Source organism: Macaca nemestrina, chromosome 5, assembly GCF_043159975.1.
Source record: "Macaca nemestrina isolate mMacNem1 chromosome 5, mMacNem.hap1, whole genome shotgun sequence".
NCBI classification, from domain to species: domain Eukaryota; kingdom Metazoa; phylum Chordata; class Mammalia; order Primates; family Cercopithecidae; genus Macaca; species Macaca nemestrina.
The window spans coordinates 78,847,904-78,874,677 of NC_092129.1; the positions used below are offsets into that span (position 1 = coordinate 78,847,904).

The window sequence follows — 26,774 nt, forward strand, 5'->3', positions numbered from 1 at the left end:
GGTCTATGACATTCATTTTTATTCTTTTTAGGAGATAGTATATTAACAGATTTTTAACAATTTTTTGAATGTGTGCTGCAGAAAAAGGTGGAAGGTGTTCTCTTTACCTCTGGAGCTTCTCCTTCTCCAAACACCTGAATTTTCATTACTGTTGGTGATAGGCTTTAAGGCCATTCTTGTAAAAGAGAGTATGATGTCCATGAAATAATAAGTGAGAATTACAATGCTAATTATTTCAGTCCATTCTTCAGAATATCTAAGTACATTGGAAACCCAGAAAGCATTTATTTTGTTCAATGTGGAGAATACATCGTAACCAGCTCAAACAAACACTGAGTGCTACCTAAAAGGAGTGAAAGTAAATTCACTGTTCACAAGTCTTCCTAATAATGATAATCTGGCCAACAGGTAGACATTATTTGGAATAGTTCATGGGGAAAGTTTTTTCATACTTCAGTCTGATATTTTGTTGAACTCCTTTCCAATACAATTTACTATACCAAATAATGGAGTATAATAGTACCTTTTTCTTCAGCCTTGTGCCTCTCTATAATGAAAAGGAAATCTAACACTGAATTGTGTGTCCTGTAGACATCAAAGTGGTGACTTGAGATCTCTTCCTCATCAGGGATAAAGAGAAAGAATTCGCAGTCTCTCTGGTGTTTTTAAAACCCTGACTGCACATTAGAATCACGCATGAAGAATGTTGTGGCCCCACTCCCAGAAATCCTGCCTAAATTGGCATATGGCGTAATATGACTATTGTTATATTTAAAGCTCTTCAGGTAATTCTGTTTTGCAGCCAGGACTGAGAATCTCTGTTAGACAGGTACCTCCGAGAAAAGTTAAGCTAAACTAAGAGCTACCAGTTTCTAGATAGTTTTCCATGCTGCAAGTACCATAGAAGAAGACAAATTGAAAACCCTCCAAAAAAGGGCCTCTGGTTGTGGAATCACTCAGATATTCTTTTTTGGGGTGGTGAGCTTGATTGGAGACTCTTGCCTCTATGAGAAAGATTATTTCCTAGGTTTTCAGGTTTAAGTAGTTTTCAAAAATTGTATTATGGTAGCAATTTTTGGTAGGCTGGAAGTGACAGTAGTTTATCTAAAATACATAATTTAGCAGACATTTTTCCATTTTTGAGTCAAATATAAATCTAGTACAGGCTTTGCCAGTCTTAAAATGTTTCAATTGAAAATTTTTGTTTTTCAATTAAACCATATGTACCCTTATATCACCCAAATTCACACCTTTTAAAAATATGCATATCCGTTTTCTGTATTTCCATCATGGATTGTTACACACAATGAAGTATCTCACTTCTAATTAACTTACTTTGGTGTAATAAGCATAGAAAGGGTCGGGCGCGACGGCTCACGCCTGTAATCCTAGCACTTTGGGAAGCTGAGGCGGGCAGATCACGAGGTCAAGAGATCGACAGCATGGTGAAACCCCATCTCTACTAAAAATACAAAAATTAGCTGGTCTTGGTGGCACATGCCTGTAATCCCAGCAACTGGGAAGGCTGAGGCAGGAGAATTGCTTGAACCCAGGAGGCGGAGGTTGCAGTGAGCCAAAATCGTGCCACCGCACTCCTGCCAGCCTGATGACAGAGCGGAACTCCGTCTCAAAAAAAAAAAAAAAACAAAAAAGAAGCATAGAAAAAATTTATAAGTGCTAAAAATTAGCAAATTTAGGGATAGGTGCGTGGAAACAGGACTTTATAAAAGGGAGAATATAGGACAAATAGCATTTACCAAATATTATTTTGCAGGTATAATAAAAATGGCTACTTATATAATTTAAAATAGTAAGTATTGACCCAGCTTTTTTTAAGGTAAGCATTCCTCAAGCTAGCTTAGAAAATAGATCAACGCCTCTAAGAGGAGCCTATGAAGAAGATTGCCAGTTTTCCTGGGGAGCCCCAGCCTCCTATACAGCCCCTTCTGACTGACTGACTGACTTCCTTCCAAAGATACACGGTCGCTGCTTCACACGTGCTGATAATACATGCAGGAATTGGCTCTTCAAACTTCACTGCCAGACTAATCACATTTATAGTTTCTTGGCTTCTTTTAGTTTTTAAGCAAATAGTACCTAGCAAGTTAGCACAGTTAAAACAGTGGAATTCAGAGTACCTGTATTTGTGAAAGCTGCTGCTATGTACATGGAATGGAGTCTGATTTTTAAACAACAACTTTGCCCTTTGTTTTATATCTTATCATTTATTGTAAAGAAATTCTTCCTGTTTCATAATTTCTCATTTGTTCTTTAAGAAAAGATGGCAAAGGAATATAATTTCAGACATGGTTTCACTTTTATTATTTCAATCTATTATGTTCTCCTTGTCAGATTAATATTTGTGGTTATATGCCCTGCATGGCAAGTGCTGAGAAAACATTTGTACAAAGTCTTGCCAAGGTAGACTATTGAGTATATGAAGTATAGTGACTTCACTGTTCAAGATCTTCACGTGTTTATTTAAAAGAAAAAAAAGTTCGTTACATCAGTCTAAATTAGTACATCTTGTGGTTAGTATATTAAATTCATTAAATAGTTCAAGTGTATTCAATAGAGTATGATAGTAGTTTTATTGATATACTGGCAGAGAAACAAACATGACCACTCTTTACCATCTGTTTATAATGCTATATAAAGAAGACCATGTTGGTTGCCATGGAAACTACATTTCCAAAACCACTGAGTGTTTGCTTAAATTCTCCAACCTTTTAAAGTCATAAGCTTTTCCCTGAGAAAAAGAATAGAAAAATACATTTTAAATTTTCCAGTGATTTTCTAAAAGTCATTTCTCTGTTAAAATTCATTTATATCTAGGCTGATATTTTGCCTCAGGATTTCATGAATTTAATTGAGAAGTTCTTAATTTGAGAATCTTTGGCACTTTCGAGAACTGGGAAGAAAGTGTTAATGCTATCCTATTGAGGGGTGCCACCTATCTTTTTGTAAGTAAAGACTTTGCTTCTTCAGAAAAACTTTTTATTGATGTAACAAGCAAAAGAAGGCTGAAGAGGTAACATATAACAACATGATCTGGAGAGGAAAGGCAGTTGTAATGTAATACCAATGGCTTACCATGTTTAGTTATTGCTGTCATATTAGCTAATATGAGAAATTTTACAGAAGGAGAGTAACTGGCTTTAAGCTTTAAGTAGAATGGTTATGACTTTTTAAAGTGTGGCTATTAAAAAATACTTTGTTGTAATAACTGTAAATAAAATCACTTGCTGTTCCTGGGAATCTTGCCTAGGGAAGAAAGAACTAAAATATATGCTTTATTGTTATTCTTGCTAATCTAGAATAAATTTTTCCTAATCTAAAATGATTGTGTACATCCACATGTGTTGTTTATACAAACCTGGTGTCTGTATAGACATTCAAAAAGCTTTTTGCCATAGTCTTTTAAAAAATCTTTTTTTTCAATGTCTTAAAAGTTATTCTTGATGTATTTACAGTGGGGCAGATGACATAGGATTGCATCTGTTCCAGCTTTCACTAAAGCCAAAAAGCATTGACTATATGGATAACAATAGTAATTCTGATAATAGTAATAACTAGCGCATACTGAGCACATAGTATGTGACAGGGAGTATAGTTAGCATTTTATATGCTAAATGTTTATATTTAGGCTTTATTATAATCCTATGGGGTAAGTCTTGCAAATATTATAATCCTATGGGGTAAGTAAGTCTTGCAAATATTATAATCCTATGGGGTAAGTCTTGCAAATATTATAATCCTATGGGGTAAGTAAGTCTTGCAAATATTATAATCCTATGGGGTAAGTCTTGCAAATACACATAGATTCTCTGAATCAGTTTGTCAACCTTGGCACTTTGTGAGGGAGGGGGAGGCCTATCAGGTATATTATAAGATGTTCAAAAGCAACCCTGGCCTCTGCCTTCTAGATGGCACTAGTACCCCTCTACCCCCAAAGTGTGACAACCAAAAATATCCCTAGACATTGCCAAAGTCCCCTAGTGTTCCCACTAGGGGAAAGGTAAAATCACCCGAGTTAAAAACCACTTCTCTATATGAACCAGCCAGTTTAATTTTTTTTCTGGTAGAAATAGTTTATACCTCACCTCTTGCTGTTCATGTGCGACTCCCCTACCACCATGTTTTCGAATACCAACTACCCTCTCCAACTTTGTTCAGTTATTGGTATATCAAAAGCTGAACCTATGTATTGTGAAAGCCCTCTTATATCCAGGAGTTTGAAAACTGTTTTGCAGCATAATGAAACAAATGGGGTAATTAGGTTGTACTAAAATTACATATTCATAAAAGAGATTTCTTAATAGAATTTTAGAATCTTCTACTGAGTTCAGTATATAAAAAATGGGAGGAAGTCCATATTCTTTGCATGTATTCATCCATAAATCTCAAACTCAGCTTATTCTGTTTTCTCTTTTGCTGACTTGTGTAGGAATATTTAGCATGGTTAAGTTTGTGTGAACTTTTTTCTGTTATGTTGAAACATTAGAAGATGGTCAGTCATGGTCCATCCTTGTAAAGTTAAAGAATATTTTAAAGATAAACTCATAATAGCAATACTAAACAGTTATGGTTAATCTTCTGTTCTTTTTGAAAAACATGACATATTTTTGTGAAATTTTCTTACAATGGTTTACTTCAATACTAAATACATTTCTTAGCAGCATTTTAAAATTGTGATATTGTAAAATTCAGGTCTCTGAATTGATAAAGTTAATTAAGCTTCTGTTCATGAAGTTCCTTTATCAAAAAGTCTTACTAGCTCATTTTCCTAAAATTTCACAAAAATATGAGAATATTTTTCCATCATCTGGTAGATTGTTTCAGAAATGTATATCAATATGTGGCTGTGTTAATGCTATTTGGTAGGAAATTACTGGATCTCACTGTATGATTAGTTAAAAGAACATTTTGGGAGAATGCAGACGTAGAGAATACTAGCTTTTTTGGAAGTATGAAAATATTAGACCTTTCAGATATACTTAAATAATTGTGCAAAATAATTACACTGAAATTTTAACTTTTTTTTATGTAGGCAGTAGTTTGCACAGTATTTATATCACAGTATTTGAAACCAGATTGAGTGGGAACCAGTGTATACAGTGGGGATTGTGCTTATATTATGTATTATAGAGAACTTTTCAGCTCTTGAGTAATATGCAAGTGAGAACCATTCACAAGGCATTGATTTAAGTACAGAATATTTGAAGATGAGGACCATATTCTAAATAGTCAAGCATCTTGATAGGCCTAAATAATCTGTTGATAATTTGCTAGTGTCTACCCGTACACAAGTAATAAAAACAAAATAATCCTGAAATACTAAATATTCACCTGATCCTTAAATTTAGTATTGGTCTGGCTACTCTTGGGGAAGAGCAGAACTTTTGATATCAAGATGATACAGACAATACAACTCTTGTTAACAAAGCCATCTTAGAACTTTATACCAAGAGAAGTCATTGTCTACATTCGGGCATACGAATATCTGTTATTCGTATCTGAAATTCATTACATTTTGGACAGATGTGCTCAGAGACAAAGGTTTCATCCTTTTATCATTGTCCTCAATTTCATAATGTTTGGAACTATATTGGCAATGTGAAGAGAGTAATTACTTTTTTCCCATTACTTTTACCGATTTTATTTTTATTTTTTTACTTTCAATATAGTAGAAGCAATTTTTGACTGTATTTAAATTAATTTGTGTATAATTCCTAGTTTCTCCCCCTTTGCTTAATCCAAGACCTTATTTATTTTGCATCATCTTTGTAAAAGCCACCATTTAAAGCAAAATCTGTATTTGTGGCCTTTATTATTTCACTAAATGTGGAACTTTTTTTTTTTTCCCCAGGGAAAAGATAATGACTGTCTGAAATATTGAAACTTTCACTGTTTGTTTGTTTATTTTTTTGAGACAGGGTCCTGCTCTGTCACCCAGGCTGGAGCACAGTGGTGTGATCATAGCTCACTGCATCCTGGAACTCCTGGGCTCAAGCAGTCTTCTCACCTCAGCCTCCCTAGTAGTTGGGATGACAGGCATGTGCCACCATGCCCAGCTAATTTGCACATATATTTTTATTTTTGTAGAGATCTCACTATTTTGCCCAGGCTGGTCTCCAAATCCTGGCCTTCTCCCTCAGCCTCCCAAAGTGCTGGGATTATAGTAATGAGCCACTGAACCTGGCCTGAAACTTTCACTGTTGAATCGTTTGCTTATCAGCTAATCTTCTTAAGTTCTCTTTATATTTATTCATTTAAGAAAATTTACATTGTCTCTACAAAAATACATTTTTATCTTCCCAATTTATTTTTTGATTTGTTTTGTTTTTATTGAGCTAATGATGCCATATTGGATCAAGAGAAGCAACTCGTCATAAGTACCCACCAGTGTTTTTCCTGTTCTAGTATGTGATGAATGAGGTATTTATATAGTTTCAAAGTACCTCTTCACAAAACATTACTAATTATAAAGGGGGAGAGTGTAACTTTGCTGTAGAGAAGGCTGGTAGATATCACCTTACTCAGATGGCCAAAGTGAAAATCTGCTGTCATGGAACAAACTGAAATTGAGGTGGGAAGAATACAACATCGTTTCTATCTATGATCTTCCTGCCTGAGATGTATAACCTAAATCTAATCACAGAGAAACATCAAACAAATCCACACTGAGAGAACTTCTACAAAGTAACTAGCCTGTAATTTTCAAAATTGTCCAGCCATGAAGGTCAGGGAATAACTAAGAAACTATTCCAGATTAAAGGAAGCCAAAGAGGCGTGGCAAGTAATGCAATGTATGATTCTGAACTGGATCCTTTTGTTATAAAGGACATTATTTGAATAACTGGTGAAACTTGAATTGGATCTGAGAATTAGATGGTGGTAATGTATTCCCGTTAATTATTTTGATGGTTGTATTGTGGTTATTAGGGGAATGTTCTTTTGTTTGTTTGTTTGTTTTTGAGACAGAGTTTCACTCTTGTCACCCAGGCTGGAGTGCAGTGGCACGATCTCGGCTCACCACAACCGCCTCCTCCCAGGTTCAAGCTATTCTCCTGCCTCAGCCTCCCGAGTAGCTGGGATTACAGGTGTCTGCCACCATGCCCAGCTAATTTTTGTGTTTTTAGTAGAGACAGGGTTTCACCATGTTGGCCAGGCTGCTCGAACTCCTGACCTCAGGTGATCCATCTGCCTCGGCCTCCCAAAGTGCTGGGATTACAGGCATGAGCCATCATGCCCAGCCTAGGGGTATGTTCTTTTTTGTAATTTATATACCCTAAAGTATTCCATGGTTATGAGGTGCCAAGATAGCAACTGACTCTTAAATGCTTCAGGAAAATAAGAATTCTTTGTACTTGTAACTTTTCTGTAAGTTTGAGATTGTCTGCAAAAAGGAAGGATGGGAAAAGCTGAAGGTTCTAGAATCCTAATACCTGGGTTAAAAATTATGGCTCTACCACTTATTACTTCTTTGTGTCTGTTTCCCCATCTGTAAAATTAGGATAACAGTAGTACCGTACAATCTTGTGTGAAGTTTAAGTGAGTAAGTTAAAAAAAAAAAAACAAAAAGTGCTAAGAGCACTGCCTGCAATAGATATTCGCTAATTAAGTCATTTGAGCTTGATGCTTTTACTTTTCTGGGATAAAGTGGCCAACATTGAGTCACTGGTGTATCCATTAGCAGTATTTAGAAGCTTGGACTATTTATTATTTGTCTGTTGTTATAATATGGCCTGTGTACCGATGGAAACATTTCAGTTTAGAAACATGAAGTGAACATTGTGCTACAGGTCAACACATTGAAATAAATGTAGATATTAAATTTTTTATTGGGGTTTAAAACTATTAACCATAGCTGTTTGATTTTAGTTTAATATTCCAGTGATTATTTAAAGGCTTTTTAGCCTGTACCAATAATAAACAAAACCTAGCCTGTTTGTTTCACTCCTAAGTTCCATCTGCCCTTTCACATTGGAGTAATAGCCATGACTCAACATTATTGGTTCCTGAGAACCAAAGAACTCGAACTTAGTAACTAAGGTAGCAGCTTTGGAGTCAAATTGTCCTGATTTTGAATTCTGATTCTTTCACTTGCTTTTGACATTGGCCAAGAGGCTAACCTGGCTCTAAGCCTCACCTGTAAGATGGAGATGACCACAGTACCTTCTTCAGAGTTGTTGTGTGCGTGTGAAAGTGCATAGCTCATAGTGTATGCTATAAAAACATTAGCGTACTCTCTACTCTGCCACCCCTGTTGCCCATCACCTTACCCCCGAAAAAAGTCTGTCGAAAGGATAGGCAGATAGATATCCAGAAATTCCATTGTCTTATTTGGGGGGTGGGAGGGGATCGATGACTTATCTCCTATTACTTTTTTAGTGAAATAAAGGCTATAATTTTCAGCTGATGCCCGGCAACTTTTCAGGAAGGAAAACTGCGGGGGCTGGGGGATGGCATGCTAATGACATGAAGTCCAGTGATGATCATAGCATTTTCAACATTTTCTAGTACTCTGTAGCAATAGTGTTGTCCTTTACATTTTTTACCTTTTAAAAATTAATCGTTTTAATATTAATTAGGACAACATATAGCCATTAAGATGGGAACAAAAACCACCAGTTAAAATCTGTAGGTTGTTAGGTTTCAAATGCAGATTTCTTGTCTTATTTTAATATGTTCCTGGAAATAAAAACATACAATGTATATAAATTATTTCTTTTGATTAGCCCTTCAGTCAGCTATTTCTCAGGAGAAATTCACATTCTGCCCAACATCAAGGAAAGAAGAACGTTCTTTCGTTCAGAAAAGAACGAAGAAAAGCGTAAGCTCCTCCTTCCCTAAAAGATATAATTTTAGGAGGCTGGGCGCCGTGGCTCACGCCTATAATCCCAGCACTTTGGGAGGCTGAGGCCAGCGGATCACGAGGTCAGGAGTTCAAGACCAGCCTGGCCAACTTTGTGAAACCCCGTCTCTACTAAAACTACAAAAAATTAGCCATGCCTGATGACAGGCACCTGTGATCCCAGCTGTTCGGGAGGCTGAGACAGGAGAATCTCTTGAACCCGGGAGGTGGAGAGCCGAAACCATGCCACTGCACTCTAGCCTAGGCAATAGAGCGAGATTCCGTCTCAAAAAAAAAAAAAAAAAAGAAGAAGAAGAAGAAGATATAATTTTAGGGTTTGTAGGGAAGTTGACTATTTTAAAGGATCAGCTGTCATCGACCACCAGAAGGGTACAGGGCCATATGCTACAAGCTGGGCCCATGCAGGTCCTCATTTCCATGTAAGACTCCTTGGGTGTAAGGTAATCCCTGGCTACTCCTGCAGTCTGTGAGGTTTTGTTTTTGTTTTAACCTGGACAGCACTTTCACTGTACTGCAGACTTTTCCCAGCCTCTGTGGGAATGGGTGCTACTCAGGGCTTCCTTTGGTCCTGTGTTCACGAGCCGCCAACCCTCTGTTCTGTGCTGCCTGCGAGCCTTGTTGAACATGCCTATAAAGGAGGAGCCTGCACACCTCTGCTGGTCGAACTCTATCAATATACCAGACCTATAAGCAAGAGAAGATTCAAGGAAATGTTCAGGAGAAAAATATTTTTAAAAATGTTTCACACTTTTTACCTATAAGGCACTTTTAAAACTCTAATTCTAATTTATTGTTCCTTTCTACTTTTCATATTTTAATTCTGCCGTAATCATTTTCTTTCCAGTTTGGGGGAACATGGCTTTAAAGATAGACACCTGAATTGGACCCCAGGTCTCTCACTTATTGGGTGTACATTAAATAATTTTAGGCAGGTTGAGTTGTTAATCACTAAACAAGTATTTATTAAATGTCCTGTGTACCAGCCACTGTTCTAAGCACCAGAGATACAACTGTAGACAAGTAAATATGCTATAACATGATTACTATATTCTAGTCAAGGAAGAAGAATAATCAAAATAAATGATGTGCTATAAATATGTAGTATATCAAATAATAGATATGGAAAAAATAAATTATTCCTATGAGCCTCAGTATCCTGATCAACAAAATGGGGATAACCACTACCTCACAGACAGTTGTCAGGTTAGATGAGATGGCACCTGAGAATGCTTGAGAATACCATGGTAAATGAGACAGTTGCCCCTGCAGCTTCCTGGCAATTTGGTAAATGAGAGATTTCTTCCTGCTAGGATAGAGGAAATATTATTGTTCTTAATTGGCTAGAATAACCTGTATGTAATTTATTCCAAGTACATATCTTTTCATTCACTAGGTGCCATTCTATTCATTAAGTGCCATGTAAGTGTAACTTTTAAAAATCAAATTATATTTTCCTATGGACATAAATAATTTGAGAGATGCGATTATTATAGTAATCCTCTTTGCTAGCTCTGTTGGTGGCCATTTTAAATATCTGTAAGGTCTTAATGTTAATTGGGTGGCACGTTTGTGATTATGAGAACTAATAGGTTCGAACTTAGGCAGCCAGTCATGGAATCTTTTCTCTGGTGGAAATTTTTCTGTGGAAGATGAACACGTGAAATGCGTGTCCCGCCATCACTGTCACTTCCGATTTCCTCATGCCTTGGTTTCCTCTACCTTGAATTCAATGTTGATTCTGGAAAAGTAAATGAGATTTTCCTAAAATTTTGAATTTCTGAACCATCGTGTTGCAATAATATAGTTTTACATTTTGGGTGTTTTTCCATTCATTTTTAAACATATTTTTCCTACTAAAAATCTATGATGTATTTCACTTTGCTCTTCCTCCTCCCCTCTAATTTGCCCTTGAGGTATTATCTGTTACTCTATAAAGTATTTCATCATTTTCCCCCAACTTCCTGATTTTTACTGGCTTCGTCCATCTGCTGTTGTATTTTTTACATTTCGCTTTAGCCTCTTCATAATGTTATGAGTAATTGTCAATTGAATGATCATCTACCTTTATCTCTTTCAACTTGTTCAAGTACAAATATTCTAACTTTTGCACAATTGATGTGATTCCATTATCAGCTAATAGGACTGATACTCCATACACTAAATATTGATTACTTACATTGAAACATTCTTTTTGGTAAAAACATGCCTATATACTAGATGAGTAAAACCATAAAAAATTATAGACTTTTAAAGTGAGCAGTTCTCTTGCATTTGAATGGCAGATTCTATTGAAACTGGAACTGCAAGTTGAGGAAAGCACTGAGTGCTAAGGGAATACTCATTCATGTTCGGTTGATTTATTCTCTGCACAGACGGACTGTGGTAGTGGGAGGTGTAATTCACAGCACATTAGCTCTTAGCCAGTGTCACTGCTTGAGTGGTGGTGTGAGTCTTGTGTGCTATGTAGTGTAATGATGCCTGTATTCCTGCACTCAGTTTTTTTACCCCCTTTCTTCAACACTAAGTTGATTTTTAGAATGTGAACCAAAGGGGCCTAGATGTAAAAATTATTGTATGAGATCATTTTGAGAGTTTTCAGTGTGACTAAATATTACTTTTTAAATGGCCTTATTTTATTCCATTTCTATTTTTAAATCTTTAGTTATCATTTCAGTGGGGAAATCTTTGTTGTTGTTTTTCCAGTGGTATATTTAATTCCAGGGTGACTAGCCACATCTTGCCGCAAACGTGATTGTTCATGACATTTTATACTTCTTTTTAATTTCAGTTCTATTTCAGTATAGAACTGGTGGTCAGTAACCATTTCTGAAAAGCTCCTAGCTTGATTTCCTCTCTGCTCAACAACCCCTGCACCCTACCCCCATTCTACTTTCTCTTCTCTCTTCCTTCCTTTTCTTCCAGGCACCTGTCTTCTGCCACATGCTCATCAAGCCTAATTGCAGCTTTGGGAGGGCTTTGGTGAGGCAGTTCCTTGGCCCTGCTGTCCCTCGAGGATTTAATGCAGGTGGGATGCGTGTGTGGCCCTCGAGCCATGTTAATGACTGCCACAGCTCCTGGATTCTAAAGGCTGGTCACCTCAGGCCCTAAAGTTGTTTCAAGTCTGGGACAGTTTAGTCTTAGAATAGATATGGCAGTAATAATACATTTTGGGTCATTTTGTCCATGGAAATTAACCTTCTGCTAATTCTTCTGCTAATTTTATGTAAAAATCTATGACATGCAGACTGTTTTTAGTCTCTCTAAAATTACAATGCTTTAAAAAAACAATTTTCATGAGTGTTAATTTTTTTCTTTTATAACTGAGTAATATTACTGTCATCAAATTGCTAACTATATTTATGTTTTTAACATCATTTCATTGATACCATTTAAACTTTGACCCTGTGTCTAAATGTTAGAGAAATTAAAAGTGAAGTATTAATACCCAAAAGGGTTCCTATACCATAGAGCTCTGGAGTTCATTAAATGTCACTTAATTTTTTTTCTTCAAGTTAGAAACACAATATACTAAGTCATTTGTCTTCTTAGAATTCTGTTGTTTTTAAAATACAGTTTTTTGTTTTTTTTTCTCCAGTCTTAAAAAGAGATCTGTGCTCTTGTGTGCAACTTAAGAAATAGGTCACCCTTAATCAAGAAATTTGTTGGATAACACTTGTTACCATTTGGTAGTATTTTCTTCTTATCCTGTTTTTGTTTTCATTTTTAAACACTATTTCAAGCACACAGAAAAATGCAGGAATACTTTGTGTACTGAACACCTATACAATGACACCAGGTTTAAAATGTTAACCTTTTGCCGTATTTATTTCTAGTTTTTGTCTTTGGCCTCATTTATATGTATATATGTGTGCATATTTTGAAACATAATTGAGATCATATGATGTATACAATTTTGTATTCTTTTATTTAACATTTTTTAGTATTTTCCCATGTCATTAAATAAATGTTAATGTTTTGTTGCAACACTAAATTTGTGCTAGTGTATGGACAGATTTTCTGCTTTTAAAAGGTGATGATTCTATTCTTGTTTATTTTTACATTATGTTTTCAGTTCTTTTAACTAATATATCATATACTGTAACTTAAAACACTTTTTCAAAAAAACTACAGTTGTCCCTTATTAGTGGGTCACAAATCAGTTTAGCAGGTTGCAGTCAGCATTTTAAAAAGGAATAGAAAAGATTAGAGTATTCCTTTAATTCTTTGGCAGAAACTGTGCATATTATAGTCAATTCTTTTGTTTCAGTTGTCTGTATCTAAATTTAAATAACAAATTTAACTAGAGGTCACAGTCATAAGCATTAATAGGAATCTTATCAATCAACCTGCTTCATGTATGTTAGAATTTGACATCCATCTTTTGTGCTTACATTTTCTGAATAGACTTATTGGAACTGCATTTATGGAAAGTGGGGTAATAAAATAGTAAGGCCGGGTGTCGTGGCTCATACCTGTAATCCCAGCACTTTGGAAGGCCAAGGCAGGAGGATCACTTAAGCCCAGGAGTTTGAGACCAGCCTGGGCAACATTGCCATCTCCATTAAAAAAGAAAATAAATTAAAAAAAAAAAAAAAATCGTACCACTCACTCTGTATCTCTAGGTTTTAACATTGAAAGGGGTTCCTTGCCCTCAAGGTGATTCTTCCTACTCAGTTTTACTTTGGGGTATGTTGAACTTACTCAAGGATGATGGTCCCTTGGTGGTGGTGAAGTTGTTTCCTTAGTATTTGATTATAAATTTATGAAAAAATTATAATTTGGATTGCTGATAGAAGTTAGAATTTTGAACTCTTATTCATAAATCTCAAAATTTTTCTTTTATGCCCCAATTCTGTCTTTCCACCTCAACTCTCTGTCTGGAAATACCCTTATCTTCTGTTCAGAGTGAGGGTAGCTTTCTTTCACAGGCACTGATGCAGCAGTGAATTCAGTCAGTTCTCCTAAATGAAGAAACAAAACACATAAATATTTATATTAAATATGTATTTAATACGTTGAGTTTTCTCTAAAACTTAAATAGACCCTTTGATATGGCATACTTTTTATATACAGTAATTTTTAAAATACAACATCAAAATAACAAATCTCAGCATGTTTTTTAGAATGTGTTGGGGCTTTTCTTGTGTGTACCTGTCACTTTTAAAGAACTTAGTACAATTTAGGAAAAGGAACTCAAGAGGAAGAGGAACCATCAGTCAGAGCTGAATGGTTGGATGTGGCAAATTCATTGATAACAGGAGGAGAAATGAGGAAAGTTGAGAATAGTAGTAGGTCTGTTTTGGGGAGATGTGTAAGACGGAGAGTTGGCTGGCCTACTCCTTGAAGCTATTCATTGTCTCATCTTTAATTTTTTTTAGAACTATTCTCTATCAGTTACTCTGCTGGGTGCAGGGCGTCCAAAGAGGACTGAGTGCCTTCAAGGGTCTCACAACCTTGCCGGGAAGTCCTGTGAACAAATAATTAAATACCAAGGCCTCAAAGCATAAGCAACTCTGTGCATTGCAGTCCAATTATGTTTAAATCTTGGCACCTCCGTTACTAATTGACTATTGTGAGTAGTAATTATTAAACTTTTTTGAGCCTCCATGCTAATTTTCCTCATTTGTAAAGGGATATTACTAGTTACCTTGCATGGTTTTTGTGAGAATTAGAGCATATGCATGTAAAACAGCAGATGCCTGGCATTATAGTATGTTATCGTTGTTGTTATATTGTTACCATTTTTATTACTCAGTATGTTAAGTGCCAAACTAGAGGTTTATAGTAAGTCCATAAAAGCCCATGGAAGAAGCTTACAACTACTGGCGCTGGTTTCTGTGCATTGTACTGTTGTAGTTCTCTGCCTCCATTTTGTATGTGTATACATACTTCATTATCCATGTCTGTGGAGACCTTTTATTTGTTTGTAGATAGAATGTATTTCTTCATGTTGGTTACTTATCTCATTCCTTTAAGTGTAGGAATTCTCCAAGATTCCCGTCCCTTCCCTTCTTTTCTTTTCCCTTCTTTTCTTTTCTCTTTCCCCTAAAAACTCATCTATCAGTTCCTACTGCTTTAGCCATCACTTCTATGAAGATGCTTCCCAACTCTATAGGCACAGCATTTCCAGCTGCCTGCTGGGCATCTCCATCTGGAATTCCTTCTTGCATTCAAAGTTAACATGTCCAAAACTGAACTCATTCATTCCTCATTAGTTCTCCTTCTTCTTTCCAATCCCTACTAACGGTAGCATTATCACCTCCAGCAAACAGGTTGGAATCTTACATTCATCCCTTACCTTTCCTTTGCTTTCTGATCCCTCCCCAATGTCTTACTCATCCCATCAGTTGGCCACACTAGCCTTTTCCACCTCCATGCTATTGGCATCATTCAGCTTTTCTTCCCCATCACTATTGCCACTACCCTCATTTAGGCCCTCATTATCTCCCACCTGGACTACTGGAAGAGGCTCCTCCTAACTAATCTTCCTTCTCCTTTCCACTGTACGAAACATAGCGCCTGCCAGAGTAACAGGATTAGGCTCAGAGTAACAGTTTTAGTCTTTAGCTCTAATTACATTTCTCCCTTGCAGACAAACCACTTATGCCTCCAGATTTCCTGCAGAATTAAGTCCAGACTCTAAACCTGACTTTCAAGGCCCTTCACTCTCTAGGTTGTCTGTTTTCCTGGACTTGTTTTCCTTCACACATTGCCCAAATTGGTAGCCCCACAGCTCCTGAACTGGTTCTGTGTTCTTCCACCTTCTTGTCCCTGCTTATCTATTTCTTTCTCCTAAAATACCCTTCTTTCTATTCCCATGACTCCATTCCCATCCCCTCTCCTGCTTCTGTTCCCTACTTAGGGAAATTTGACCATCTTTCAGGCTCAATCTGAATGCTGCCTCTACTGTGAGGGACACCTCTAGCAACTAACTGTGCACTGATTTTTTTTCTTTGTTATCTGTTCCTTGTATTATTCAATTTAACCATGCTTTGAATCTACTATTATAGCTCTTTTCTTACAGCTCTCATTTCTTTGTATACCCTTCATATGTGTTGAAGTGGAATTTAAGAGGATAAATAAAAAAGTGCCATAGTGGTGATCTGAGGATCTGAGATACAGGATTGGATGAAGGAAGATAAATTTGTTAGTAGCTGTGGAAGGATATGATGCAGTACTGCAGTCAGCCATCTAAAGTACAGTGTGAGAAGACAGAGCTGACTTGCCCAAAGTTTTACCTCCAAAATCCTTATTTCTATGAAATTGTTTAGCTTTTAGAATGTTAGTGTTATTAGTGTTTACTCTTCATCTGTGATAGATCTAGAGAGGAACTTTAAAGGAGGCCAAGGTCTCCCAAACTAAAATTCACCTTACAAACATATTTAGAGTAATATTATTTAAAATTAGTGATATGCCTATATTAGCTAATTTTCCAGGACTATGTGGTATGCAACATCTTTTTGAGTTGAATCAAAATATTATTTTAGGTTTGGTACATCTCTAGTTTGTCCATCAAGCTACCTTCTTTTTTTTATTATTGACTATTACAAAAGCCTCCTAACTGGGTTCCTCATACTCCCTTGGTTTCCTCCTCTCTTGTCTACACAAGTCATTTTCTACACTGACGATAAATGATTTTGTTTCGTTTCGTTTTCTAAAATATCTGATTATGTCACTGGCTGCTTAATAAAATGCCGCAGCGCCTTTGCATTGCTCTTTGGATAAAGAGCAAACCTCTTATGGCCTGTTCATCCTGGGTAGTCTAGTTCCTGCCTGCCACCAGTTTCATTTCATACAATGCTCTCAGCTTTGTATATGCCCCTCCTTGTGCTGCAAATATACCTCCCTTACCTGTTTCCTTCCCACACCCCCTTTTCTTGCTTTGGGTATCAACTCAGTCATCACTTCCTCAAGGAAGACTGATTTTCCTGCAAAGTTATTTTCCCTATTCTAAGCTCTCATGGCACTCTTGCTCTTTTTCCCTTGTAGCATCTATTACCGGAGTAGTTTTACAGTTCCTCATGATTCGTTTGTTATTACCGGTCTCTTCCATTAGACCGTAAGCTCTGCAAGCTCCACGCCTGGTTTTGCTCACCATTGCATCCAAGCCTAGCACAATATTTGATGCATAGAAGGTGTCCAGTCTTATTAATTGAGTGAATGAATGAATAAATGAATGATGTTTTTGTTCATTAGCTTAAAAAGCCCAATTCTGTAGAACTTTAATGATAAAGATGATAAAATACCAAATATTGCTTTCATTTATGACACTTTAATGACAAGGCTTTTTCGATTTTTGTATATATTGTGGAGTATTAGATAATTAAATGTAGTAAAGTGAGGCTATATAGAATCACAGAATAAGAAAACAACCTCAGATGTCACATATTCCAGGCTTCTCTCTAATGTGTTATGTCAGAGTCTGGGCAGCTTCTTAGACATCTCTAGTAACAAGCAGCTCAGCATTACCAGAGGTTGCTCTGTTTTTATTTCTTTATTTTGCGCCAAAATTGGCCTGCTATAGTTTCTGTCCATTAGCATCAGTCTCTAAAGTAATACTTACTGCCTGGCTCGGTGGTTCACCCCTGTAATCCCAGCACTTTGGGAGGCCAGGCTGGAAGATGACTTGAGGCCAAGAGTTCAAAAGTAGCCTGGTCAATACAGCAAGACCCTGTCTCTAAAAGAAAAAAAAAAATTAATACTTAGTAGATCTATCTCCTCTCCATAGGGAACCCTTTTAAAAAAACAGACAACTCTCCTGTGCCTGTCCAGATTTATTTCCCTCAGTTCTTCCTTTACGTACTGTGTTCCTGCCACATTGGCTCTAGAAACAACTGTGTCCTCCTCTCTTTCCTTCAGACCTCCACACATAACTGCTTCTCTCTTCAGAACACTTTCACCCCTGCCCCAGATCCCCTGGCTACTTCTGTCTCATCCTTTAGATCTTGTGGAAGTCTCTTTGACATCCCCTGAATTGTGTTAGTTGCTTCTTCTGTGTGTTCCCACAGCCCTTATTCTTCCCCTAAAACAATTCGTGCCACATTTTATTGTGATTTTTAAATCCACACTGCTATCCACAAGAAGAGAGGCCACGTCTTAACGTGCTCCTCATCATATTCTCCACTGTCTGTTTAGCACCAAGCCTGGCGTGTAGTGAGCATTCAGTACACTTTTGACTGAATAAGTTCGAGAACACCAACTTTACCGTGTTCTAAGCTGGCATTCATAGATGTGGTGGCATGTGATTTCACTATTGTCTGGTTATGCTATAGCTTGTCAGGGTCCCTTAAGAGAAGCACTGAGAAAAAATTAGTGTTCCAGATGAAATATGACCTGTGCTACTTTAAACATATTATCTCTGTAAGTTTAGAATTCCATGTTTTTTTGTTTGTTTTTGTTTTTTTGCTCAGAAGCAAGATTTTGTATTCTCTTTTGGTTATGAGCTAAATTTTGAGTGTAGGCATTATCCACTTATTTTAGTACTTTTTTTTAGGAATATTAATGAAGTGAATTTAAAGAAATGGTGTTTTGGAAATAGTTATTTAATTTACTCAAGCTGTTAGTCTGTCCTCCAGATTGTTAAACCACTGACTTATGTGAAAATTAATGGTCAGAAGGTGTGCTTTTCTGAATGTTCTCTTAATTTTTGTCACCCAGTTCATTACAGCTGCTTTTCCTGACCTTTTCAGTAATGCATTCTGAAAGGGGTGTTTCATTATTATCATTGAGATAAGGATAATAATGATTGGGGGGGTGGGAAGAATTCCTTAACTTTTGTTATTTGGGGAGGTAGAAAAGTAAATAACATAGGAGATTATATATGCTAGTAGAGTGGGGAAGACTTTTTGAGAGTTACAAGGAGAAAGAGAGTAGAAGAAAGAAAATGTAAGAGTTGAGAAAAAGTAGATCACAAAAAAGTAACAAGGAAAGAGAATGTAATTTACTGATTACTTGATCACCGACCGTGTACTTCCACAGTGTTATGTACTTTGGCCTATGTTATCTCTTCCATACAATGACTATGAAAAGTAGACATCGTTACCTTCATTTTATACAAGAGGTCATAGCCTTAGAGTCACACACACGGCTAGTGAATAACAGAAGACTTTTTCAGACCTAGGCTTGTCAGGTTCTAAAGCCAACTGTTTTAATTTGATGTAGCAAATGGTTTTGTACAAAGGAAGCAGATGGAGCATCACTACATAGCATAATGTTTAAAAGTGTATGTAGACTCTAGAGCCTGTTGGCCTGGGATCAAATCCTGGCTCTGTCATGGTTCTGTCACCTACCAGGTATGGTACCTTAGACAAGTTACTTGATTTCTCTGTGTGCCTCATTCCCCATCTGTAAAATCAGGATAATTGTAGTACCCTCCTCTTAGAGTTGTGAATTAATTTAGTTAATATATAGTAAAACATGTAGAACAGTTCCTGACATATAGAAAGCAATATATAAAGCACAATATACGTGTTTGCTACTGCTATTATTATTATTAGTTTGTGTGTGTGTTGTATGTGAAAGGTCCTGTTTCTAAGAAGTTTGAAGATATTGTTAAAACTGTTGTCAGGGCTGTTAAATCTGTGTAATTTGGTCAGACTTGTCTCAAGGTTTGCCTCTTAGAGTTCTTGCTGTCTCATATCCTTAATCCCTGACCAGGCCCAGCCCCGAACACACACACACACACACCTCTCTTTCTCTTCCTTTTCTAGAATTGAAAGCCAATTCAGACATTCTCTTTATTATAAAAGAAAGGAAGAATAAAGATTCACTGTAGGTAATACATAAATAAGAATCTAGTGGCCTAAGTTAAAAGTTGTAATTCTAGCAAAAAAAAATTTTTAAAGCTCTTCTTTTACATTTTCGTGTTCCATAATAGGATGCCTCCCAACCTCCCTAAACTTCAGGTTCGTAGGATTTAAGCAAATTGTTACATGACAGTAAAGAGTTTGGGACATTTCTGATGATGATTATTATTTTTTTTTTTTTTTTTTTGAGACGGAGTCTTGCTCTGCCCCCCAGGCTGGGGTGCAGTGGCCGGATCTCAGCTCACTGCAAGCTCCGCCTCCCAGGTTTACACCATTCTCCTGCCTCAGCCTCCCGAGTAGCTGGGACTACAGGCGCCCGCCACCTCACCCAGCTAGTTTTTTGTATTTTTTAGTAGAGACGGGGTTTCACCATGTTAGCCAGGATGGTCTCGATCTCCTGACCTCGTGATCCGCCCGTCTCAGCCTCCCAAAGTGCTGGGATTACAGGCTTGAGCCACCGCGCCCGGCTCTGATGATTATTTGTTTCTGTTGTGATGTAACTGTATTACTTTAACTTCCTTTTCCTAGGAAATTAGAATTTCTTTTAAAAAATCAGTTAAAACTCTTTTAACTTGCTGAAGATTGCCTACTTGGTTAAGGACAAAATATAAGCAGAGAAAGCTATAGCTGTTACTTTGCAGAGAACCTAATGATTTGTCTTATTTTGAAACTAATGAAAGGTAAAAGGGGGCCCTTTTAAAAATTTCTGTTGGGAGGCTGGAGGGGCAAAGATTTTCCTTTTTCTTTTCTTTTCTTTTTTTTTTTTTTGGAGACAGAGTCACCCAAACTGGGAGTGCAGTGGCTCAATCTCAATTTACTGCAACCTCCACCTCCTGGATTCAAATAATTCTCCTGCCTCAGCCCCCTGAGTAGCTGAGATTACAGGTGCCCGCCACCACGCCTGGCTAATTTTTGTATTTTTAGTAGAGATGGGGTTTTGCCATGTTGGCCGGGCTGGTCTCGAACCCCTGACCTCAGGTGATCCACCCCCCTCAGCCCCCCAGAGTGTTGGGATTACAAGCATGAGCCACCGTACCCAACCAAGATTTTTCTTAAGTAATGGACTAACTCATTATTTTTGGTTATGTTACCTTAATTAATTTAAATTGATTCTTTGTTCAAAAACTCAACAAGGAAGCCTTGATCATTCAGTCAAATATTATAACACTAATTTTTAATATTTTCTACAACATTCAAGAACTGTACTTGTATATTATTTATGTATGCTATAATCTATTTGATTAGTGTTCATGAGCATTATTCTGAATATGACTTTACTGTAATATATTGCCCATAGTTTTCTAATTTTTTAAAATGATGCCATTTAGTTCTTGTATGGCAACCATTTGTAATACTTTAAAAAGAAAATGTATTCCTGGGAAGTATTTCTAGCCTCAGGTATAGCAGAAATTATAAAAGTTCAGTCCTCATGGCAAATGATATGCCACATTCTAGGTTAAAGCCTTGTTGTTGCCTAGAATTATAATGCTTGTAAGTAATAAGAAATGGCAACATTTTTGCTGATGGCATTCACTTTCATTTACTTATCAAATAAATTTCTGAGTCTTTTGAATTTGGTTTAATCCTTTCATTCTCTGAGCTTCTTCTCTACCTGTGAAAACAAATCATTTTTTACTACTCCTGTTTACCACCACCATCACCAAATAGTATCACTTCATCCAAGCAATGTGATTTATATGTCATTTTCTGTCAACTGTCACAAACAGTTTAAAACTATGGGTTCTTCTTGTTACCAGAGCAAATGATTAAGATTGTGAGATAGGGTATAGACAGTGGGGAGACCCAGACAGAGGAGAGAGCAAGCCTCAAATGTGAAATTGTCACTTTTTTTTTTTTTTTTTAAACAGAGTCTCAATCCGTCTCCCCACCTGGAGTGCAGTGGCGCCATCATGGCTCACTGCAGCCTCAGCACCCCCCCAACTCTGGCCTCAAGTGATTCTCCCTCGTCAGCCTCCTGAATAGCTGAGATTACAGGCACATGCCACCACGCCCAGCTTATTTTTCTATTTTTTGTTGAGACGGGATTTTACCAGCTTGTATGGGCTGATCTCAAGCTCCTAGACTCATCTGATCACCTTGGCCTCCCAAAGCACTGGGATTACAGACGTGAGCCACTGCCACCAGCGAGATTGTCACTTTTAAAACTAGCCATGGGCTGGGCATGGTGGCTCATGCCTGTAATCCCAGCACTGTGGGAGGCTAAGGCCTCCCAAAGGATTGCTTGTGTCCAGGAGTTCAAGACCAGCCTGGGCAACATAGCAAGACTCTGACTCTGTTTTTTTTTAATTAGCTGAGCATTGTGGCACACGCCTATATTTCCAGCTACTAGGGAGACTGAGGTGGGAGGATCGCTTAGGACCAGGAGGTCGAGGCTGTAGTGAGTTGAGATTGTGCCACTGCACTCAGCCTGGATGACAGAGCAAAATCCTGTCTCAAAAAATACAACCACCACCACCCAGCCATAGATTTCTCTAGTTGTTTCCTGAACTCATGGCATCCTCACATTAATTTTCCTCCCTCACCCTGTTTCTTTTCAGTAAAGTCTCATTGTCCAGTTCTAGAAGTGTGGGCATCTTTGTAGCAGTTTTCTAAGTTATCTGATGATCTTGTGAGGGTGTATTAATGCTCTTCCTTCTTTACTTGTTGTCAGGGGGCTTGTACATGACAGCCGGAATAGCCTCCAGTTGAGGGGCTTGGTGGTGCTCCTTATCTCTAAAGCAGCTGGGCCCAGCAGCGTGAACACTTCATGTCAGAACTATGACATGGTCAGTGGGATCTACTCATGGTAAGAAGAATTTAGTCTTTTGACATTGCTCTCTACGTCGTGTTTTCTTTTACTGGACAGAGGTCAGTAAAAATCACCATTCTTTGTCATTCTCTGATTCAAAGATAGATTAAAATATATTGTAAGGTTAAAAATGGATTTTTATTGTTAGTAGTGAGTGATAGTCTTGGCCAACTCTACACATAACTCTGGTAAATTTCTTCACACATTTGTGTGAAATACTTTCATTTCTACCTTGGGCATTTAAAATTTTCTGTTCATCACTTCTCCCTCACGTTATGATGTATTATTGTGTCTCTGTGGAGACCTCTGTGCCACTTAGTTCAGGATTTATGATTTTTAAATCTACTCAAAATGATACCTTGTTGGCCAGGCACAGTGGCTCACACCTGTAATTCTAGCACTTTGGGAGGCCAAGGCTGATGGATCACTTGAGGCCAAGAGTTTGAGACCAGCCTGGACACAGGTGAGACCTCATCTCTACAAAAAATTTAAAAATTAGCTAGTTGTGGTGGCATGTGCCTGTAGTCCCTGTTACTCAGGAGACTAAAGCAGGAGGATTGCTTGAGGCCAGGGAGGTTGAGCCTGCAGTAAGCCGTGATCGTGTCACTGCACTCCAGCCTGGGTAACAGCAAGACTCTATCTCAAAATAAAATAAGATAAAATAGTACCTCATTGTACAAAGATTGATGCTGCTATCATTTTAAGAGCTATAGTCTACTTTTTTACTGGTTATTGGAATAAAAATTTTTTACATCTCACGCATTTAGATTGAAAAACAAATTTGTAAATATGTATTACTCATTTTTTGCTGCATATAAAATAAAATTTTCAGTTTTGTTTAAAAAAATCACTGGATATATTTTTAGTAACAGTATGTCAGCAATAATTTTATTTAATTCTAGCAATATGCTTGGCACTGTATTAAAAGTCTATATAGATGTAACAATCAACAGTTAGACTTTGGCATATGAAATTAAAACCACCCTAACAATATAGGTGATAAGGAAATTTTCCTCACAAAAAGAAGCATTTCTAGGAACTTTGACTTATGGCTAATTGACCTTGTTGATTTACTTTAAAAATAGATTTTTTAAAAAAATTTTATTTCTAGTGGTCTTGTCCATAAATGTTTTCTGTTCCATAATATTTAGGGATTACTGTTGCTTGCCAGCCAGAAATTCAATGATCCTTCCTCATTAGCAACAAGCAAAAAGGTTACTGTTGTGACTGCAAATGCCCATTCCTCCAACCAATATAATTTTTTGTAAACCTTTTACCCTTCATTCATACAAATACCCTTCACTATAAGGGATATCTTGTGATCACGTATTCACTCTGAAATGGTTTATATTTGTTTAGTGCTTTTAGGTTACTAAGCATTTTTATGACAGCTATTCCATTTGGTTCTTATAATAATGCCATAGTAAGAGTTGTTAAGCTTATTTTACTCAAGAAAACAGATTCAAAAATTTTGAGGCTTTTTCTGGTGACACAGCTTGTAATGAGGAGAGTTGAAGCTCTAACTGTAGTTCTCATCTTCCCTCCAAACCTCATTGTTGTTTTTTTTTTCTTGATTCCATTCTACCTTTCTAGTCTATTTCAAAATATGTATGTATTTCAGTTATAGATCAGACTAGCATTAAATTAGTATGTTTTTAAAAAGTCATCTTGTAAGCATATCTTTATCAACTTTTAAATGGAAAACTCTTTGTCACATCTTTAATACATCTACATCCTTCCCCAAAACCTGCTTAAAATAGAGCTCAAAAGTTTACCTTAGAGGCCGGGCTTGGTGGCTCATGCCCATAATCCCAGCACTTTGGGAGGCTGAGGCAGATGGATAATGTGAGTCTAGGAGTTCAAGACCAGCCTGGGCAACATGGAGAAACCCCGTCTCTACAAAAAATATAAAAAATTAGCCAGACTACAGGCACATGGTGGCATTCAGGAAGCTGAGGTGGAAGGATCCCTTGAGCCTTGGAGGCAGAGGTTGCAGTGAGCTAAGATCGCACCATTGCACTCCAGCCTGAGCAACAGAATGAGACCCTGTCTCAAAAAAAAAAAAAAAAAGTTTACCTTATAAATTTTGTAGAAAACTCTTGGCTAAGTTTAGTTGAGATAACTAGAGAAAATATATAAAAATTTAGAATGAGTACTAATTACCTGTTAGTCCCTGGAAAGCAAATGGACCTCACATTGCCTTATATCCCATGTATCTCTGTTTTTGTTTAGGAATTCCATTGATTTTCAGACTGCTGACTTTGACCCTTTCTTATTAGTCATCTGCTTGTACATTTGGATAGCTACACATATAGATAGTGAGCACCTACTATTTTTTTAATCTCTAATCCTAAAATAATCCTTGCAAAATACTACTTGGTACATAGTAAATATTCAATAAATATTTGTTACATAAGTAAATTATTCCCATTTTACAGAAGAGATTACTAATACTCAGGTTAAGACTTACCTGAAATATTTTAGCTAGAAAGTGATACAGTTGGGATTGAAATCCCATTTTTATCTCAAAGTGTGTATACTCTTTCTACTCAGCAGGAACTATTAATCTGTATGCACATGGTACACTGTGATCCAACCTTGTGTTTCTAAGTTCTTATCTAGCCTTTAGGAAACAATTTCATTGCTTTTGGTCCTTCACATAACATGTTGGTAGATGGTCATTGTAATCCAACCAAGTTGACTAAAAGAAATTTGGAAAAGAGTAGGGGTACACTGTGAACATGAAACCTTTCCAAATAACATAAATGGGCTTTATACTGAAGTGTATAAAATCCACAATTACATTTAGGGAATAATCCTGGCATGTAAACCCAGGCTATTTTCTGTAATCAAACTTCATTTAGTAAGTCATTGGGGTGTTTGGGTGTTTTACACACTTGTTAATGTGAAAAAGTAATTTGGTATAGTACTATGAGAAACCATGAATTTGTTTCTCTACCCCTGAAGTCGTTTGTTTAGCTCTTGCTTCCTTAATTGTTCAAGTGTAACTTTTGCTGGAGGCTTGTATCTATAATGCCACAGTGAATTATTTAACATTTGAGGGAAGTACTGATTTGAGAGCTTTTTAATTCACCTCCAAACTACTGGGATTTACCTTGTTGGTATTTTTTCTCTCATAAACTTGACTTTGATGTCAGACAATGGGACCTGAGTAAATTGCCTGAAGGACCAAATGGGAGGTAGGTGATCTCTTTTGTTTGGCCTAAGGATATAATTGGTGCTGTGGATGTCTAGTGAACTAATAACAGCCAGGAGAGGCAGAATTGAGACTGAAATGTAATAACTACATTTTGAAAATCGGGCAGGAAAGCCACATTTATAAAAATGTACCATAAACATTCACCATAGCCTTTGCCAACAAGACTGTGAGCTTTATTTAGGCTTATTCCACTAACCTTGACTTTTTAAAAATTGGTTGCAAAGCCAGTCAAAAAAGTATTACTAAATTTACAATTATCCCTAGCCACAATCAAGAAAATGTTTACAACTTCCCATTCTATTAGTAATAACATTTTTATTTTGTGTACAAAAGATAGTTTATTACAATATATAATGTATAATATTAAAAAGTATAGATTTTTCTCATGATTATTAAGTTTACAGAAATTCACGTGAATATTTTGGCTGATAGTTCTGCTTGCTTGGTTGTTTTATCAAGAACTAACTCAATCTTCTTTTCTAACTAGTAGTTAAAAGCAGGCCACAGACTGAACGTATTTGCACTCTACTTTCATTTCCTGAAGTTTCCCAGACCTTCTTAACTGGTAGAAGAGACTGAAACAAGTATGCCAAACGCATTTTCTTTTCTTCTCGAGTACCCGGCTGGACTACACTTCTCAGCTTCCCAAGCAAGTGACTGGCCATGTGACTGAGATCTAGCCAATAGAGTAGGAGTAGAAGTGATATTTACTATTTCCTGGCCATAAAAATGCTGCATTTGTAATACTCCGTAAGCAGATGATCTGGGAAGTGAGCCATTCAAGATGCAAGTTGCCTATGTCCCTGAATCACTCTTGAAGGAAAGTCACCTGCCCATCAGGAACATGCATACAGACTAGATGTATGAGAAGAAAAACTGATTTGTTAAGCCACTTAAATTTTAGGGTTTCTCTGTTAACAACAGCAAATGTTACCTTTTTCCTTTTTTTTTTTTTTTTTTTTTTTTTGAGACAGAGTCTCGCTCTATCACCCAGGCTGGAGTGAAGTGACGCAGTCTTGGCTCACTGAAGCCACTGCCTCCCAGGTTCAAGCAGTTCTCCTG

General features: G+C 37.0%; 1 protein-coding gene across 1 annotated transcript in view; it reads left to right on the plus strand.

Moving 5' to 3' along the window:
• Positions 1–26,774, plus strand: part of LOC105478761 (decaprenyl diphosphate synthase subunit 2) — a 296,816-nt gene that overhangs the window by 93,700 nt on the left and 176,342 nt on the right. Inside the window, exon 2 of the mRNA XM_011736394.3 lies at positions 22,355–22,489. Coding sequence (XP_011734696.1) covers positions 22,355–22,489 — 135 coding nt within the window. The remainder of the gene's footprint in view (positions 1–22,354; positions 22,490–26,774) is intronic.